Below are 21814 nucleotides of genomic sequence, written 5' to 3'. Positions count from 1 at the left end.
TCCCTTATAATACATGGCTCTCTTGGGTAGCAATGCTAACTTACGTTATTTTTCTGTTTATCATTGATGCATGATATTCAACCTTTTAGAATCATACTCCTATAGAAACCTCCATCTTTTCTAATTTTATGTAACAAAATTATAAAGAAAAGCTTGTCCCTCATACTAATAACATTACCATTTCATATGAGAAAACTGTACTCTTTTATTTAATTGGATTATGAATCTAATCTTATTCTAGATCATTAACAATTTTTACGTACTTTATGGCTCTTAAAAAGATTTAAAAAACACTTAAAATTTGTTTAAGAAAAAAAGAGACAGGTTTAAAATAGAGTACAATAATGAGGTGCAGCTGAGTGTGGAAGTATGTGAATTAAGAGTATGTATGTCTTTTCATGGTGAAATTGGGTATCATAAGGGATTGGAAAAAGACTTAAATAAGTCATTGAAGTTAACAAAATAGCCTATATATGCCACTCGTAAAAAGGGGTGAGAGGGGTAGGGACTGATAAGTAGTGAAAGATTTAGATAATGTTAGTTGGCAAAATTTGATAGTTTTAGAGCTCCATTAATGATTAATGGCATGAATGAATCAAATGCCACACGGTGATAACATTTTTAAGCCTAAATATTAAAGAGTGACATGAATAGGTTATTTTTGATAGTTGGATGAAGTCACTCAACTTCGAAAAAAGTTTCATGGGCTGTCATCCACATTTGTGCTCATCTTAAAAGTCACTATTCTTTCTTTTGTGACGTGTAAATTTTACTTTGCTCCAGTTATCGTAAGAATAATTTTGATTGAATTATGATCACTCGTGAAATTTTAGCCCCAACTTTCTCTAAATATCAAATAAAATATTCTATTTGTTTCCTCCTAGCAATCTTCATGGAACTTAGGCAAAAGTTGAGTGATTGTTTTATTATAACAAATACTTTAGTTATTTTAGCACAATAAAGTGAAAGTTAAGTGACTAATCATGAAATTAATTCTGTAAATACAAATAGAGTTTGAGAAGTTCTATGCCTTTGATGATGATATAAAAATAATAAAATTAGGATGTTTAAAAAGTAACTGCATATAGCAAGGGTTTAAGTTCTATGTGCTAACCATGCAAAAGATATTTACACAATCAAGTCACTAAAAAGATAATTACAAGAACTCTATTTAATTGCATTGTTGATAACCTAGAATAAATGGGATAAGTAGAGTGTTATATCATGTTAAATTATATTGATTATACAAAAATATATTACATTATCCGGGTGTATATCTTAAATCGATCCTTATTCGAAGCGAAACAAAGAAGAAATATTCAAATTTCTCCGCTATAACACCTTTTTTTCCTATGCTATGCTTTAGACATAACTTTCCTATGCTATGCTTTAGACATAACTTTGAATTATTTTGACTGATTAAATTAGAAGAAAATCAATTCAATAATATGTTTCCTTAATTTGAATCAATTCAATAATCATATCATGTTTTTTTCCAATAAAAGTCCACCATTCTGGGTTACGCTAGGACCCTAACCTATTCATTTCATCACAAAAAAGTAGTATATGAATGAGGAAGTAGCTCGTTGCCTCAATTACAAAATGGAAATTGATATAATTCAATTTTGTAGCAATTATTTAGCCAGTGAAGTATGTTATCATAGAAAATAGGACTCCTCCTTTACATCAGTTACACTCATGATCAAAAACGGATCCCTAATTAGTTATATATATACACTTAAAAAATCGACTCTCCATTGTAAATTATAAACAGTCCCTCTTTCTTTTTGAACCTGAAATTAAGCCATCCAATTTGTTCTGGTTTCAGTGTAGCCTTAACTTGATTAGGCAAAGAAATAGCTTCAGTGAAGACAAACATATCCTTAGAACTTTCCCCAAGATTGGCTATTTTATCTGCGATGCAATTATTCCCTTCTCTGGAAGTATGAGAACATACAAACTCACTTTCAGCTCCAAAATCTGTTCAATGACATGTTTGATCTGGCCTCGTCCATGTAACAGCTTGACTGGATATAACTCGTGAATTTTCTCAGCAGATCTGCATATTGTTGGGATATATACTATTAACCATGTGTTTGGATTTAGTATTTATTATAAAAAAATTATTTATTCATTGTTTAATAAAGAGTTACATAGATCATGTACTAGTATGTGTGTCCTTTACTTATATAGTAGATGATTTAGTGTATAGAGTTTAGCTTATATACGGATGATTAAATCGTCGGTTCTTATAAGTATAAAATTTATGTTCACAATCTAAGATGAAAATTGGACAAAGCCATCGGTATGATTGTAGCACAAGATTAATATAATGTATCTTCATTATGGGAACGGTAGCCCATCTTCTTGTGCTAGTACATTTTGTACGTATTGAACGGACCAAGTAGATATAAGTGTTTGTGTACTGAATATATAAAACAAACTCTCTAGTTCATTAAATGTACTTATACTCTTAATCTTGATATAATTATTATGATCAATGTGATTTGTTCATTATTTGATTTATTAAAAGGTGCAACTCAATTGCGGGTTTATGTATTCCTGGTAAATTGGATAATGGCAAATTACATTTGTGAAATAATAATCAGTTGATAGAATCCATGTCTCAACTTTGAGATTGATGATACCTCTTTATGGATGCTTATAAGTCTATGAAAACCTGAGGTGGATTTTATATCGAGTCACATGATGTAAGTTAAGCAGAAATATAAAGGATTCAATTAGTCAATGAATTAAATTGTCAGTAATTTAATTATATTGATTGGTATCTGTAATCTTAACATGAGGAGTTAAATAAGTTTTAATGTATGATTTCGAAATTGAACTGAGGAGTGTAGTTACGATTTTTTAGTGGAATAATTCGTAATTTATTATGGTAGGATTAATTCAGAATTTTTGAATTAATTTCATAATAGGAAGCCTCGTTAATTAAATTCTATGGTCCCTGCTGTGCCCGAATAATAAAGAATTAAATGGAATATTATTTCTTTGTGGAAAATAAAGACCCAACAGGTTTTGGAAAAGGGTGAAAACCCTAAACCTGTAGTTATAAAATAGGGGTCTTATTCCATAAGGAGGAAAAGAGTTTTACAAGTTTCTACACTTTTTCCATTGAAATTCGCCCACACGGATTTCGCAGATTCTGGTATTATTCGGGTTACACAGTAGAAGACCGTGGAACCGGAGGATATTTGCTCCTGCTTGAAGGTTCAATTTTCCATCGCGGTCACGCTTCAAGAGATAAGTATCAATTTTATGTTTGATTAAGAACTTGATTATGTGTTGTCTATATGCAAGTTTAATCCTGGCTATTTGCTTCCGCTGTTTATGCCTGTATTCCAACACATATGCCATTCAAAAGATTTGCTGATAATTAATTCTGCTATTCATCTTAATTCCTTCATATCTTGCTGTGTGTCTAGCCTTCGTTTTTGCAACAAATCACTGATCGAAGGCACTGCATTATGCAACCATGAACCTCATTCTTAGGTTTTCATAGCCACCAACTCATCAAGATTTGTCTAATATATCCCTTCCTGAGGTTGATACCACAAGAATTACAGTAAAAAGAACCACACTTGCATAGCTATATAGCTATTGCCAAATAGATGGTTTACACATTCATTGTTGTGAATAGTACAACAACAGGCAGAGGGGCCTTGAACTTTGAACCTGAGGATTGATAGCTTCATCAGTATTTGTATAGAATTTGATATTTATTTAATTCATGTCTAAATAGGATTATATTCAAATTTACATAGGAATGGGTTTTCCAGTTTATAGTCAAAGTATGTTTCGTACTATTATAAATAGGGGTGTTGCTAGTTATTTTTATATAGAAGAGAAGTAAAAGAAGTAATAGAGAAGTAGAGGAGAACTGTAGAGAGGTGGAAATTGTAGAGGGCAATCAAAGATTTTTTGAGTTTATGAATAAAAAAATTTCCTTCAATCCCCGAGAAAACCGGCCAAAGGAAACAAAGAGTGTAACACAGTTATAAATTCATCAGTTGCTTATGTAGGGAGCAGTACAGGTAACACCATTGATACGCTCAAAATTTACACTTTTAATAGCGTAAAGCGGACGATGTCAAATATAGTAACCCAACGAGGTTGGGGTCGAATCCCACAGAGAATATGGTGTGAAAAGTTTACTAAACAAGTGTTATACTAATCTTGCGGTCCTTGTGTATTCCAGAAAAGGGATTTATAGTTGTTTTGGTTTGTGGACTAATTTAAAGTGACTGGAAATTTAAAGTTGTAAATATATGGGTAAAAAGAATCAAAGTTGTGTCCCCGTTAGATAAGTGTTTGATCATGAGTATCGATCTTGATATACTTCTAATAGACTGTTTGTATGGATGCACTTAACCTCTACGTGAATCTGAACTATTTTCCAATAAGAAAAGATTATTTCGTTCTATGCTTTTTCCAAAGATAAGAAAGTAGAAGAAAGGTTAATTATGTTAAGTAAATTCCTCTTATTCCTAAGTGAATTTATTAAATAAGGTTTAAAGCCCTGAGTTCTTGTTATTTGTTCTTACCTAACTCTAACTATTTTCCCAAATAAACTAAAGTTTATGGCGTTAGCTAATGTTTACAACCACTAACTATATGATGAATACGAAGAACAAATAAACCCTAACAATCTATTATGCGTATATCTTTCACGATCCCCAATCACAACACACCCATCCTTGGGTTCACAACCTTAGTAAAGGTGTTTAGCTACTCATGGCAACAAGAAAACAATAAAAGATTGAAGATTGCATAATTAAATTTTGTATTAAACTTACGAATAAAACTTCAAAGTAATGAATGTAATTGTCTGGAAAGTCTTCAAAAGCAATAACAACTCAAAAGTAATTACTACAAGTCTAAAACTGCAGATGTCCGAAAAATAAAACCTAAACAGGTATTTATACAAGTCAAACTCGGAATAATCAATCCTAATCCTGTTCCAGCTCGGCTTGCACTTTGACGGGCGTTGTTGCACTTCGACGGTCGTCGACATGTTTGACGACCATATCGGCGATCTGAATACTCTTTTTTCACTCTGCAGGAACTCCACCGTCGAAGCACTTCAACGGACCGTCGATCATGTCGACGATCTGATGATTTGTCACTTTGCAGGAACTTATCGATGAGGCAACTCGACGGACCGTCGAGCATGTTGACGGTCCGTCCTTATGCTTATCAGAACAGATTGCTTAGTTTCCTCGTTTTTTTCGCTTTCCTAGCATTTTAACTTCGAAATACCTGCACAACACACAAAAGACATCAAACTAACACAAATTTGCTCGAAAACAAGTAAAATTTAGAGTTAAAAAGCATTAGATGTGCCATAATTCACGGCACATCAACCATGCATGGAGCTGAAATTGCAACCAGCTTTTTCTAGCTAACCTTGCTAACTCCAGTTCCGTTGTCAATAACAAGTGTTTGAATATCCTTCTCACCAACCATCTTGTAAAGACTTCAGATGTTTATTTTGCAAGTATAATTTAGGTGAGACATCACTGGTACAAACACAGAGAAAAAGTGAAAATTGTTCATAAAATCAACTCGGTCAGTGAGATTCCCCAGTGAGGATGGTATGTGGGCACTTATGTTTAGGGGTGGGCGTTCGGGCCATCGGATTGGATATGAAGTTTTCGGTTTGGATATTCGATTTTCGGATTAAAGAAATTACAATCCAAATAAGTTCGGATTGGATTGGATATTTTAAGTTCGGTTTTAAATTATTCGGTTTGGATATTTCGGATTTGACTCTTGAGACTTGAGGCAAACTTATTAGAAAAAAAATTCATGTGTTAGTTCCACAAAGGTAAATCTAAATCTTAGTTGCTCAGTAAAAAAAGCCTTCCAGTTCAAATTAGGATTAACAAATCCAAGTCATGTCCAACATAGTAAATTCATACCAAATAAAAGCATTCTGGAAAAGTGGAAATGAACCAAAAAAAAAAAAAAATATCTAAGTAGTCATTTGGAAAAATAACAAAGAACTCTGCTGTGGGTGACACTAACGTGAGACTTTTGAGACTTGAGAAGTAAGAAAACCCTATATTATATTTGATTTAGTAGAGAATTGTCTATTGGACTTAATATTTTAATGGGTAGGGCCTTAGGTACTAATATGTTTTTGTATATAAATTTTTAACATTTAATCATGGTTAACTAACATGTATTCTTACCTCATTAAAACACGTAATTATAATAAATTTATACAATTTGGTGTAAACTTTTTGTACGAATAAGTATTTGCCCTTCGTAATATATGCTCCCCAGTTTCCTTTTGGTTTCAATAATTTGAACTGATACTTTTCTTTTAAAATGTTTCATTTGAGCAACGCCAACAAAATTTTCCTTGCGCCAAAGTAAAGAAGAAATAGAAAAGTGTGTGGCCGGGATTCTTGTTAAGTTTAGACAAGTTTTACTGCTTATAATTCTGTACACTGCTCTGGCTTAATAAAAAGATGTCTCCCTTGTGCGGCGCTATGAAAGATTAAAAGAATTCTGCCTCGCCAGTCATCTGTACAGTAAACTTTCTGTTCATAATCCATTGTGGTCTTCTTCTTTTTCTGAAGAAAAAGGGGATAACCGAAACAAAGTTCATTTGGGCTATAGAACCAAAAGAAAGATCTTTTCGTCCATATCGATTACAATTTGTTTGCAGTTAAAATCACGACTGAAAAGGTATGAAAAAGAATCTAGCTTCCAAATTGGATAATATAGGCGTTTTATAATATTTCCGAAGCTAAAACGATCCAATCCAAAACCTAAAACATATAATTCTCGTAATTTCCTTTTTTTTTTTTTTGAAATAAAGCCAAGCTCCACATAACTCAGAAAGCTCTGCCGGTGAAAACAAATATAGCGCAGAGATACCTTATAGCTTTCTAGCCAAATTACTTAAAAGTTCTCGAGATATTCTTACAAATCTCTGATTGAAGTAGTATTCATTGGATGGAATTTGAAAAGAGAGGATTTATGTCATCATACTCGGCCTTTGCTATCCACATCTGCGAACGAAGTAGAAGTTCTTGTTGATCACTTCAGCGTAAAGAAGTTATCAAGAAGACATTCACAATTAGAACAACTTAGTTATTTGGGAATGAGACGCAGTTAATTGAATGACCGATGGGTAAAATAAAGCAAAAAGAAACTAACTTTTCGGAAAGTACTGACGGAAGCTAGAATTGATCCTCCTATCCAGGTGTTGTACTTCCTCTCAAGAGGTGCAATCACCTTGATCTTTGTGCTGCTTGGAACAAGAGTAGTGATTTCCTTGCTCATACGTTCAGCTATGCCAGGAACATGGTTGAGCCACCACTAAGCGCAATGTTTGCAAATAAATCTTTCCTAATATCAACATCGCATCTCATGATTGAGTTGTAGGCTTTTTCATGAATTCCTGTCACTTCCATTCCAACCAATGATGGCTGGAATAGCACTTCAGGGCAACGGAATCTCTCAGCACCAACATTAATGACTTGTCCATCAGGAAACTCAAAGCCCTTCTCAACTGATGATTTATTTTTTGCCTTCTCAATCTCCTGTACAAAATCGAGCGCAACATAAGAAATTGTCTCCTTCATATGACGATACATATCTCTTTCCCGCCAGTTAAATTCATAAAGACCCTCCCCGATAAGCTTTCTGAGATACTTTGTAAGATCACAACCACCAAGAACTGTGAGATAGCATGGAGAAGTACATGTCCCTCGTAGATGGGGACAGTGTGGGTCACATCATCACCAGAATCAAGCACAACGCCTTGTCGATGAACAACAAACGTAATTAGTGTGACTGACTAAAACTGTAGAGAACCAGCACCCCAATCTGCTTCTCGCAGTTGTACAACCATTGGCAAAAACAGAAAGAACGGCCTTGCTTGCAACATACATGGCTGGAACATTGAATGCCTCAAAAATGATTTGAGTCATTTTCTCTCGGCTTGCCTTGGGGTTAAATGGTGCCTCAATCAAAAGAATGAGATGCTCCTCGGGGGCAACAAGAAATTCATTGTAAAATATGTGATGCCAGAGTTTCTCCATATCATCCCAGTTGTTTACTATACCATGTTCAATGGAATATTTTAGAGTCAAACCACCTCTAGACAGAGCTTCATCACCAACGAAGTCCACATTTGGTCCCATTCCAACCATGGAGTCAGTGTTATGTGGACGACCAACTACACTTTTGAAAACACCCCTTGGAGAATCATCCCCAGCAAATCCAACCTAGACAGACAAACAACGATAGTTATCATTCAGTACTAGGTTGCCCGCAGAGCAATACAGTTAACACCACACATGGAGATGAAATTGGGACCTGTTCTTTTCAAACTAACCTTGCTCATTCTACTTCCGTTGTCAATAACAAGTGTTTGCATATCCATATCATCAGCCATATTGTAAGGACTTAAAACATTTACTTTGCAAGTATTGTTTAGTGAGATATCACTGGTACAATTACGGGGTCAAAGTGGACTTGTTCATAAGATCAGCTCAGTCTGCGAGAAATTTCTGATTCTCCTTTTTAGATCTTCAAGCTCAAGGTGAGATACATTTTCATATTTCCAGTAGAAGTCACCAGCTAATAGCACATGAAAAGAAAGAGCAAAATGCTGAAAATTAGCTAGCAGTATTTCCAAAATAACATGAACGCACTCTAGACCAAGATATATCTGTGGTACAAGTTAGCTGCAAAAATACACCAAAACCAACGGAAATTCACATTCATATAGAATGCCAGCATAAGAATCACTAAACTTAAGTAAGCATGAAGACCACGGAGCAGCAGACGTGAAAAGTGCTACATGTGGAGACAGCATTCAAGAAATGAGTCCGAAATAATTAGTTTGAGATCAGTTATCATTCATAGGTGATATACTAACCTTAAAAAACCAAAAAGAAACAGGCTTTATAGAATCAGAGAGAATTTTATCTGTAAATTCTTTTAGCTTGGTGACTTGCACCCAAAATTTAATGAATAGATTTTATAGCAATCAATAATCCCATCCGTCTTTGACGTTCCCTTTTATAATCACTTGGTAGCAATGACAGAGCCAGAAATCCTAACATGGGGACTCAAAAAACGATACACTAAAAGTTTTCTTTATAGGCCAAAAATACCCTTAACGTATGAGAAATGGCTCATAAATACCCTTCATCCACCTATTGGTCTAAATAATAATGTATGTAGCCAACCGTAATAAGCTATGTGACTTTTTTAAATTGAAAAAAACAACAAGTTTAGGGTGTTAATTTGAGGGGTATGCTTGAGCCAAAAAAATAGATTGGGGGTATATTTATGAGCCATTTCCCATATGCTAGGGGTATTTTTGGCCCTTTTCCGCTCTTTATATAGAGGGAATTCAACAAGTCACATACAGCACTACAAATTTCTGATGAGGGGATTCAATTGAACTCCTTTCACGGTACATAGCTCCCCCATTGCTCGCAAGTGAGTACACAAATTTCCTAATAACAATTTGACGCGTACTTAGTGAAAACGCTTATGTGTATAATCAAAACCAAATTATTAAGTTGGAAAGGTCTCATCAGACAATCAATGGGACATTCTTTTTCTGAACAACTTTCATGATCAAAACATATGTTCAACAACAATTGGATCATAACCACATGGAATAATCACACCAAGTGTCAACCTGAATCTATAATCAAGACTTAGAACCCCAAATTTTTTGTTACATCCACAAACTTGAGTAACCAATAAACAAATACTTATAACACATAAATACAAGTGAAACAGAGACAAATGAAATTCCATATCATCAAACAGAATTGAAGCTTACCTTTATCGAGACAAATCCAATGCTATTGAGAGTGTAATTGTATATGCAAATAAAGCTGAAGAATCAAATCGAAATCATTAATGTTCTTGGACTAATTCTTCTTCTTTTTTTTTTTGCTTGTGCGTTTTTCACCTTTTTTCCTTTTAAATGCCCTATTAAATCTTTGTAAAATGCTCCCTGGTTTTGGTTTGTGGTGAAAATCATATTAAGTGATATTTTTAATGAGTTAACGGTTAACAACTGAACTAAAGGCTTTTTTGGCGAGTGTCACACTATTATTTAAAGAGGCGGGGGCGCGAGGTGATGTGTTTTATGCAGTACAATCACGGGGCATAAATCTCATGAATCTACAGGACATATTTCTCACTTATTTTTAATTTTATAATTTTATTACTTAAAAAAAAAAAAAAAGTAAAGTTTTCATCAAAATTTTACAAATAAATCACCAATAATATAAATTTTCTTATTACAATTATTATTTGAGAAAGGCAATATAAAAAAATAATAGCTTAGATAATCTTTAAAATGAATTCTTGATTCACTTTATCATCAATCTCCACATCTGTTAGTCCTTCCCACCTTCAACTAATATTTACACTGATTTTTAGTTATACATTTCAAAGAAAAAAGGGTAAAAAGTGTAAGAGCAATAACAAAAAAAAAAAAAAAAAATAGATAAAGTTGTTTCAGGAACATTGTGCTATGAAATTTCTATCATTTCAATTTCAGACATAATCATCTAAAAAAACTATTTATGACAGTGTTATTTTCTATGGAGTTGCTTTTTATTTATATATTCTAGGAAAAATCACTACAACATGAAAACATGATAATATGAAATACAAATATCATTACACCAATAAAAAAAACCATAATCTATAGCAAAAAGTACTTTTAAAACAACAAAAGTTAAATTTAATGCCTGGGGAGAAATATTCTTGTTATTGCTTCGACTCATATTCCCCAAAAAGTGGATCCCGCTCTAATAGCTCCGAATAAATTAAATACGTGCATTAAGATATGAAGGCTTCTTATTCCACAACAACGAAAGAACTTTTTCACTCTTTCATATACTAGGGGATTTCACTTGGAAAAGAAAATGTTCCATACTAACGGATTCGGGTCCATAACCATGGGTTTATGCGTCTGGAAAAACTATGTCACACTCCAACCATCAGTTGTTCCTTTTTCTGAACTATCAACTATTAAAAATTTAAACCACACCTCGAAGCTTGATTAGGCCAATCATTAGCTGTACTACCTAAACTATTCAACTAGGTGTGTTTTAACACATAAATAGTAATAGTTCATGTAGGAAACAACTCATAGTTGGGATGCGAAACTCGCGAAAAAGTAATAATTCAGATGTGCTAGCAAATGTTTTTCATTGCGCCAAACTAATTACTAGTATTAAATAAAAAACCAATTCAATAATCATACAAATATTGGTTTTCTTTTCCAAACAATTATTTTTCTTAGATGCTCCTTCAAATCAATCAAATAATATACATTATTTACAGAAACGTATTTGATAATCCAAACAAAATATGCCATGCTCAACGTTTTGTCTTAAATAAGTATTGCTTTTTATTGCTATAGCTCCATTGCTAGTTTAAACATGCTATTCGCTCTCATCCCTAGGCTTCAAAAAATGACGTCGAATTCTGTCAAATTGAGAAAAGGTGATAAGACATATTTGAAAACAAATTATATCCTAGTCTTAGACATTTTTAGAAACTTTGAATTATTTAGTAAATTTAATTAGAAGTAAATCAATCCAATAATCATATTAATGTTTAGTTATTAACAAAAATATAATGACTAGTTTCACCAATTCACCAACACAATGTTCTTCAAAACTATTAATTATTTTAATAAAATTTATGATCAAAGAATCTGTTAGTTACATAATCAGAGATATATATCATAATCTTACCAATTTGTTTTGTTGTATAATCATCTGGTAGCCAGAACCTATGGAAGTGACTGGTCCAAATCTGCGTCGATTACTGCCCATAAAAGTAAAGTGCTCGTTACCAAGAGGTTTTTTCATTTCCAAAGTTCGAACCAGAAACCTCTGATTAGAATGAAAGGATTACAAGTCTCCTGCTAAACCCTTGGTGGTATAAACCTACCAATAAATACAACATGTTTTGTCAAGTTACTTGAAGAAAGGAGGTGAATTGTAATAGTTTTTGAAGCCTTAAGCATGAGTAGTTGGACACAAGGTTTTAAAGAGGAAATTGAGAAACATTGGATTACCCATATATTCGTCACTAACAAGATAGTAGCAACGTACTATGAAGCTTGCTTAGGGCCTTTCTACTTGACTCTAATATTGTATACAACTTGCACTTACATATGTGTGTTGGTTTTCTTCATATTTTAGTGGATTTTTTAGATTGTACCTCTTTAATTTGCTCAATAAATATCTGCAATCCAAATGATTTGGTTATGCTACTTATACGAGTAGGAGTGTCAATTTCAACCTTATTTACGTGATTAATCAAATTTGTTCAAACTTTTATGAGTTACTTTGAAGATGTCATTATTGATGAATGAAAAAATGGATCGATGTCTGAGCGTGCCAAACTAGGTCATGTATGGCATGTGTTATTTGCTTAATAAGTAGAAAATTAACCTAACCTTTATGTAACTAATCAAGTCTGTTCAGATTTTTATGCATTAAAGAGGTACAATCTAAAAAATCCACTAAAATATGAAGCTTGCTTGGGGCCTTTCTACTTGACTCTAACATTGTATACAACTTGCACTTACATATGTTTGTTGGTTTTCTTCACATTTTAGTGGATTTTTTAGATTGTACCTCTTTAATTTGCTCAATAAATATCTGTAATCCAAATGATTTGGTTATGCTACTTATACGAGTAGGAGTGTCAATTTTACGGATCTCTCGAAGGGGTTAACCTAAACACGAGCAACCCACTCTGATACGAATTGACAGAATTGACTCCTAAATAGACACAAGAGAGGAGGTGAATTGGGTCTATGACAATTTTCACCCAACTTAAAACTTTTACTGAATTTTCTGATTTTAAGGAACAGACAAAGACACAGTCCCTTAAGTGCGCTCCTTACTTAGTTATTCAGACTTAAACAGCAAAAAAAGGAAATATTGCGCAAGAGATTTATACGTGGAAAACCATCTAGGCTCGAATGAATTAAAAACCACGACCTACACCACTGTAGGATTTCAACTTAACTTCACTAAAACACCGAGCCAAAGTGGATTACCCCTGCGAGCCAAAGTGGATTACCCCTGTAATCCAAAGGACCTATCCCTAAGCCCTTTACAATAATCCTAAACTGTTGCTACGCTTTCAAGCTACCCTTAGCTTGAAAACAAAAACAACAAACTTAAAAAGTGTTTAAACCTCAACAAATGCTTCTAAGAAAGTTGATAACAGATTACAAATCAAACCTATTACATTCACTAGAGTTGACACAAAAGAGAATCTGTTACGACCTATGGAACAGACTCTGGAACGTACATAGCCACTGACCCAACTCTATTTCGTATTTCAGGCTTCTTTGCTTGGAATTCAGAGAAACTTTGGCTGCTAAAATATTTGTGAATGCTTGTCCTCTCTAGAACGTTGATGGACGTTATTTATAGATGTATACGCTTGTTCCATCTTGTTAGAGTCATGTAGAATAGGGATATCAAGTAGAAGTCAACCCAAACTCCTTTCCTTATCCGATTGGGATCTTGTTGACTCCTTGTTCAATTCTAACTCCTTTTTGATAAACCCTGCAGCTGGAAACTTAATAATACTATAGGATAATCATTCATATTAATCACATGGTAATTTAGTCATAAATTGTGTTCTGCCAGACAACAAATTATTGCTAAATTCTTTTTCCTTATCCTTATTATTTCCTGACAATCTATGAATAAAACACTACTTCAGGACAAGCATATTTTATTTATCATCATCAAAATCATACTCAACATTAGCTTACTAAGCTAGCACTCAATGTAATTGGAAGTCTAAGCTCTATTTTTCGGCAATTGAACCAAAAGTGGTTTAAGAATGAGAAAGGACTTTAGAATTTGATGTGGGCGCAATGACTTTCGTGCAACTGACATGCCTTTGCTTCTTACCTTATTTTGTTTAGTAAAGTAACCTTTCTCGCCTAAATACAATAAGTATTTACCAAATTATTCTAGAGTAGCCGACAATTTGTTATACATAGTGAAGTTAACCAAAATAGTTGCACATTATTTCCCCCTTCCAAGCTAGTCAAATGTGGCCTCTAATTCCAACATCCATCTCGATTTCTCAAATGTTTCCTAGTTCGATAGGGCATATATTTTTTGCAAAAGTATAATTCTTCCCTTTTAGATTATGTAAAAAAGAAATTACATAAAAGGGCCAATTTTCCACTACATATTAAGAAAGTGGGAATTATTTATGCAACTCCTACAGATATTGTCTGTTCCTTGATTAGACGTATAAATAGTTATTATTCACCTATAATTGGTGGAAGTTAACCATACATTACGAAGCAGCTTTACTTGTTAGTATGTCAGTTTGATAACTCCAAGTTTATTGTAATAAAATAACAACTATCTCAAATTTGCCACACAGTAAAATTTTATAGAGGGGAAATCGAGGGAGTAAATAGATAAAATCATTGTATTTCATAAAATTACAAGACATCTATGATAAGTACATACTTATTTTTTTTTTCCTTCTAGCAATACATAAGTGCTAAAGAAAGAAAATAATTGGAGAGTAAATGGAAGGAAAGGGGAAACGTGAAGTTTGTGTGAGACTTTTCTTCTTCTTTAATTTGGTGGTCCATCTGAGCAAAAATTGGAAGACAATTTGGCACCGTATGACATGTTGGAACTATTCTACACTATAGTACAAGGCCCGGGAAAATGATACAACTATTGACAGGCTTGTCAATGAAATGACTTTTGAACTATTCTGGAGAAAATATCCCAATATATTTCCACATCTTTAAGCTTAGGCCACAATTGAAACACCCTTTTAATTTGTTAGTATATACTTCCATGGACAGTGAGATATGACTCTGAAATAATTCTAATTCTACACCGCATTTTACAAGCTGAGAAATAAATTCCATTGACTCAAGTCTTGTAATGATTCACTACAATATACAACTATACCCTGCACATGCTCATCAATAACCAAAACAAGCAACTGAACTTTAGAATTGGATGGGGGTGCAACAATTTTCATTCAGTTGCTATGAACCTTGCTTCTGGCTTTATCGTACTAACTGAAACAACCTTTCGCGCCTAAACACCGATAAGTATTTACCAAAATTTTCTAGAGTACCCGACAATTTGTGATACGTACTCAAGATAAACCAAAATTTGTTCTGCAAACTATTTTCCCCCTTCCAAGCTACTCACGCAAACAGAAATGTGGTCCTCCAATTCCATCACCAGCCCTGATTTCCAATGATATTCTGGTTTTCTCTAGCTTGAATCTTTTCTTGTTCGATAGGCTATATATATATATAATAGGGCAATTTCCAGTTAATATCCCTTAAGATTAGGGGAAATGGCCCATAGGACCTCAAAATTTGCTAGTGGATATTGAGAAATACAACTCGCACTGGTTCAAATAATAATCAAAGTATAATTCTTCCCTTTCAATAATTATATTATGTAAAGAAAAAAAATTACATAAAAAGGATCGATCATTTCCACTGCTTTTTAAGAAAGTGAGTTATTTCCAAAACTCCTTCTGCCCAATATTGTCTATTCCTTAACTTGACGTACAATACACCTATAAATGGTCGAAGTTAGCCATACATTATGAAGCAGCTAATTGTTACTCTGTTAGTTTCATAACTCCAAGTTTATTTTAATAAAATAATAACAATTTCAAATTTGGCACTCAGTAAAATTCTATAGAGGGAAAACAAGGGAGTAAATAGATAAAATCACTGAACTAGTATTTGATAAAATTACAAGACATCTATAATAAATACTAGCAAGGTACACATAGATCTCTAACTGTTTTACCTAAAGCCCAGCTCAAACAAGTGCTTTGGCTTTCTCAATTACACACTTCTTTTTTCCTTCCGGCAATACATAACTGTTAAAGAACAAGAAGATATAATTGGAGAGTAAATGGAAGGGAAGTGTGAGAGACTTTTCTTCTTCTTGGCCCGCAAAAATGATACAGCTATTGACAGGGTTGTCCATTAGCTTTGAATAATTCTGGAGAAGATCTCCCAATATATTTCCACAAAACTTTAAGCATAGGCCATAATTGAAACACTCTTTTAATTCGTTGATAAATACTTCCATGGACAGTGAGATATTGACTTCCAAGTCGTTCTAATTCTACCCGTATTTTACAAGCTGAGAACTGAATGCCATTGACTCGCAAGACTTGTAAGATTCACATACAATATAAATAAAAACTCTACCCTGCAGAGTTCATCACAAACCAAAACAAACAACTTAAATCCTTTAGTCATGATGATGGTTCCCAGTGTATTTTCTTTCCTTCAGTTTTCCACTTTCTTATATCTCTTCATCGTTACTTTTGCTTCCACTGAGGAAGCAATTGCTCTCCTCAAATGGAAAGCAACTTTCCTAATCCAGAATAATTCTTTATTGGCTTCTTGGACATTAAGTACCGATGCATGCAGGGATTGGTACGGAGTTAAATGCTTAAAGGGTAGGGTAAACATGTTGAACATTACAAATGCTAGTGTCACTGGCACACTCTATGATTTTCCATTTTCATCTCTCATAATTCTTCAATATGTTAATCTTAGCATGAACCAGGTCTCTGGCGCCATCCCACCCGAAATTGGTAAGCTCACTAATCTTGTCTATCTTGACTTGTCTGATAATCAGATTTCAGGTTTAATCCCACCACAAATCGGCTCACTAACCAAACTTGAGACTCTGAACATTTTTGACAACCATTTAAATGGTTCCATTCCCGCAGAAATAGGGAAACTTGTCAATCTTGTTGAAGCTTATCTTGGAAAGAACCAATTAACGGGTCATATTCCTCCAGAAATAGGTAGCTTGGTCACTGCAAAACTGTTTTATGCTTTCTCCAATGAATTGTCTGGTCTCATTCCTGCTGAAATAGGAAAGATGAAGTCCCTTGAGAATTTAAGCTTACCAAAAAATCATTTTTCTGGTCCAATTTCCAAAACAATGGGTGAATTAACTGAGCTCCAAACTCTACATCTTTTTTCTAACAACCTTTCTGGTCCCATTCCTAGTGAGTTCGAGAATTTGAAAAATCTCACTGAGTTGTCATTATACAATAATCAACTTAGTGGTTCAATTCCAATTACTCTAGGTGACTTAACTGAGCTCAAATTTTTGTATCTTTATTCTAACCAACTTTCTGGTCCCATTCCTAGTGAGTTGGGGAATCTAAAAAACCTCACCGAGCTAGATTTATGCAAAAATCAACTTAGTGGTTCAATTCCAATTACTCTAGGTGACTTAACTGAGCTCCAAACTCTGCACCTTTTTTCTAACAACCTTTCTGGTCCCATTCCTGGTGAGTTCGGGAATTTGAAAACCCTCACTGATTTGGCATTATACAGTAATCAACTTAGTGGTTCAATTCCAATTAATCTAGGTGACTTAACTGAGCTTAAAATTTTGTATCTTTATTCTAACAGACTTTCTGGTCCCATTCCTAGTGAGTTCGGGAATTTGAAAAACCTCACTGATTTGGCATTATACAGTAATAAACTTAGTGGTTCAATTCCAAATACTCTAGGTGACTTAACTGAGCTCAAATTTTTGTATTTTTATTCTAACCAACTTTCTGGTCCCATTCCTAGTGAGTTGGAGAATCTGAAAAACCTCATCGGGCTGGATTTATCGGAAAATCAACTTAGTGGTTCAATTCCAATTACTTCAGGTGACTTAACTAAGCTCCAAATTCTGCACCTTTTTTCTAACAACCTTTCTGGTCCCATTACTAATGAGTTCGGGAATTTGAAAAACCTCACTGAGTTGGAATTATACAATAATCAACTTAGTGGTTCAATTCCAATTACTCTAATTGACTTAACTGAGCTCAAAATTTTGTATCTTTATTCTAACAAACTTTTTGGTCCCATTCCTAGTGAGTTGGGAAATCTGAAAAACCTGAGAGATTTAGAATTATCCAGTAATCAACTTAGTGGTTCAATTCCAATTACTCTAGGTGACTTAACTGAGCTCAAGGAGTTGATTCTTAAATTTAACCAACTTTCTTGTCCCATTCCTAGTGAGTTGGGTAATCTGAAAAACCTTAACAAGTTGGAGTTATCCGAAAATCAACTTTCAGGCCATATGCTAGACCAGCTTTGCCAAGGTGTGAAACTTGAGAACTTCACGGTGGCTAGCAATAAGCTAACAGGTCCAATACCACGTAGCTTGAGGAAGTGCTCTAGTCTGAAAAGGGTACACTTTAATAACAACAGTTTCAGTGGGAATTTATCTGTAGCTTTTGGAATCTATCCCGAGCTTCAATTCATTGATTTGAGTGATAATGATTTTCATGGTGAATTCAACAGCAATTGGGGGACATGCAAGAATTTGATTAATCTGCAGGTAGCCAGAATAACATTAGTGGTAGCATAGCACCAGAGATTGGAAATGTCAAAGGACTTCTAGGACTTGATCTTTCATCGAATCATTTGATTGGGCAGATTCCTAAGGAAATTGGAGATTAACCTCTCTGGTTAAGCTTTTTGTGCAAAACAACAACATTTCTGGCGATATACCTGGGGAACTTGGGTCACTGACAAAATTAGAGTCCTTTGATCTATCAGGCAATAGATTGAATGGGTCAATCCCAATTTTTTTAGGAGATTACGTGCACTTGTTTCAGTTAAAACTGAGCAACAACAAATTTGGGCAGAAAATTCCAATGGAGATAGGGAGGATAACTCAACTTAATGTACTTGATTTGAGCCATAATCATCTTATTGGACAAATACCGCCTCATCTAGCCAATTTGAAAAGCTTGGTAAGCTTAAATCTTTCCCACAATGGCCTCTCTGGACGCATTCCTGAAGACCTTGAAAGTTTAACTGGTTCGCAGGATGTCGTGTTGTCATACAATGAGTTGGAAGGTCCAATCCCTAATAATACAGCTTTTATCAATGCCTCATTGGAGGATAATAAAGGTCTTTGCGAAAATGTAACAGGACTCCAGCCCTGCGAAAGGCCATCTTCTGTGGTAAAGAAGTACTCAATGGTCAAGGAACGTAAACTCATCCTCATCATTGTACTTCCTGTTATGGGAGCACTAGTCTTTTGCTCTATGCTTTCATTGGTATTCTCTTTATATGTGATAAAAGAAGGAAAGTTAGAGACATTGAAAGATGTGATGATGGTTGGATTTCGATATCCATATTAGATAGAAAGGCATTGTACAGAAATATCTTAAACGCCACAGAGGAGTTTGATGCAACATTTTGCATCGGCCAAGGAGGGCATGGAAGAGTTTACAGGGTAAACCTTCCATCATTAGGGAATATAGCTATGAAGAGATTTCATTCTTCATTTGAGAATACACATCCCAAAAGCTTTATGAATGAAGTGAGGGCATTGATTGGGATTAAGCACCGGAACATCGTGCACCTCTATGGCTATTGTTCGAATGCACAAAACTCGTTCTTTGGTTTACGAGTATGTGGAAAGGGGAAGTTCGTCTAGTATTTTGAGCAATGAAGTTGAGTCTAAGAAATTGGATTGGCTTAAAAGGGTGAACATCATAAAAGGTGTTGCTTTTGCTTTATCTTACTTGCACTAGGATTGTTCACCATCGATTGTTCATCGAGACATATCAAGCAATAACATTTTGCTTGATTCTGAGTAAGAAGCTCGTGTTTCAGATTTTGGCATAGCTAAGCTTCTCAAGCCAGACTCATCAAATTGCACTACACTTGCAGGCACATATGGCTATGTTGCACCAGGTAAGGTCTAACTTTATTTATTATCCTTGTTTTAAAACTTCATGAACTATAGCCAAACACTATCTACACTGTGCCAAACACTATCTACACTGTTTTTATCTCATTCGCACGTTTAATTGTTAGTATAAGTTTTGGAAATTGTATTGTTTTAGAGCTTGCATATGCAATGAAGGTTACACAAATGTGTGATGTCTATAGCTTTGGAGTATTAGCATTGGAGATAATCAAAGAAAAGCATATTGGGGAATACATAACTGTGCTAGCAAATTTGTCTACTAGAGATCATGTGCAGCTTAGCGATTTGCTAGACGAACGCCTTCCATATCCTGAAGATAGAGTAAAAGAGGTTTTGGTTTTTATCATCAAGCTAGCAAGTTCTTGTTTGCTTAAAACTCCAAAATCAAGGCCAACAATGCACTTCATCTCTCATAGGTTATCATCAATGAATCCATGTCCACCTACTCATGTAACGCGAGCTATATAATCCCTGAGATGTGAGGTGTCTTTGTATGAAAATGAATAAACTTTGAAACCAAGTGGTTGTGAAGTAAGTTATTTTGATGAGACGGTCTATGCCAAAATTATTACTGGGACTAGTACATGTTGTTCACTAACATGTGGTTTGCACATGATTTCCAAATAAACCTTAAGAAAATGAAAATCTTTTACTACTTGTTAACTTATAAATTCCATGTTATTCTTGTGACATCCCATCTTGTTCTAAGCTTGTAAACAACAAAACCCAATATTAGAATAAGATGGTTTAAAATTTGTTTTGCACTTTAAATGGTTCTGAATTCCCCATCAGGCGCCAAAAAAAAGGGCAGATCTAAAATTGCATAAGTTACAGGTTCATCCATAGTAATTCTGGCTCAAACCATGCATAAGGGTTGAAATTTCACTAAATAAATACAAATGATAGATTTCGAACCCAATAAAGGGTTGTGGTATAATTTTGAACTCGAGCGCATAATATTCAAATCCTAAATTTGCCTCTCAACACAGTCTCTAGGTTGAGCTCTAACTGAATCCTCCCTGGTATGGAGAGAAACAAATGGACCCTTTGTTGAATAATATCCCTTACACAGTTGGGCAATTGGCTACATGATTCTTGAGGAAAACTGGAAAGAGCTTGCACATATTGTTAACTATTTGTGCAATAAGTTTGCAGTTAAAATTAGCAATAGAAAGGTACTATCAACAAGAATCTAATCTTCAAGCGATTGATCAAAAAAGATTTCCCTCCCTTTCTTTATGACAGAGCAATTGAATGAAGCGGTGCGGGGCCTATAAGATTATGAATAAGCTATTCATTCCCATCCTTTTGAATTAAAAAAACCTTCGGAATGATGGTAGTAGAGCAGTCGATCTGATCTCGTGAGCTGGCGGATATAAATGCCTACAGATGAGATAGGCGAGGTAGCTTGCCGGCGGCGTGTATGGTAGTCTTTTGTTTGATGATAACGGGAAGGGCAATTGATTGCAACCTCTTTCGGCCTACCTTTTATAACATCTTGAAAGCTAAATCAAAATGCAGCCCCAACACAAGTAGAATAGAAACATAAAAACATAGATTTTTCCGTTCTGTTACCAATACCTGAAACGAAATAATTCTTGTAAATATAAAGTAAAGCCAAGCAAATCCACATTCCCCACAACTCAGAGAGCTTTGCCTATGAAAAAATTATAACCAACGGTGCATAACCTGATAACCAACAGAACAGCTGAATGGACTTTAGTCGTAGGCGAGCTACCATTTCCATGGTCTACTAGCCAAATCACTGGAAATACGAGTAAAGTTAATTCAGCGTATTGGTACGGATATGCTAAAATGTAAAATATCATACTGCTCACAAGATTGGGTATCACTTCAAAAAAGAAACATCTCTCTGATTGAAATGGCATTCATTTTTTGATTGACTAGGGATATTTAAGTTATCAAACCACTCTTAGATGCACATCCTGTGAACCACTGTGGGACCATATTCATCATACTTGGCCTTCGCTACTGCACACTAA

The 21814-nt window shown here is 34.5% G+C and overlaps 2 protein-coding genes and 1 pseudogene across 2 annotated transcripts in view; 1 reads left to right on the top strand and 2 right to left on the bottom strand.

The window, feature by feature from the left end:
* LOC132033916 (actin-104-like) overlaps positions 1-21814 on the bottom strand; it is a 60092-nt gene that overhangs the window by 32719 nt on the left and 5559 nt on the right. The gene's annotated exons all lie outside the window — the stretch shown is intronic.
* Positions 6444-10074, bottom strand: LOC132033914 (actin-66-like; annotated as a pseudogene).
* Positions 16237-18728, top strand: LOC132033913 (probable leucine-rich repeat receptor-like protein kinase At1g35710). Its single transcript, XM_059424064.1, has one exon. It carries the CDS (start codon positions 16326-16328, stop codon positions 18453-18455), a length of 2130 nt encoding a protein of 709 aa, XP_059280047.1. The 5' UTR covers positions 16237-16325; the 3' UTR covers positions 18456-18728.

This window comes from Lycium ferocissimum, chromosome 10 (genome assembly GCF_029784015.1).
Source record: "Lycium ferocissimum isolate CSIRO_LF1 chromosome 10, AGI_CSIRO_Lferr_CH_V1, whole genome shotgun sequence".
NCBI lineage: Eukaryota > Viridiplantae > Streptophyta > Magnoliopsida > Solanales > Solanaceae > Lycium > Lycium ferocissimum.
The sequence above is the reverse complement of the archived record's forward strand: the minus strand, read 5'-3'. Positions and strand labels throughout refer to the sequence as shown.

Excerpts from the sequence above, each read along its gene's own strand:
- LOC132033913 (XM_059424064.1), top strand. The coding sequence starts at position 16,326 with ATGATGATGGTTCCCAGTGTATTTTCTTTCCTTCAGTTTTCCACTTTC.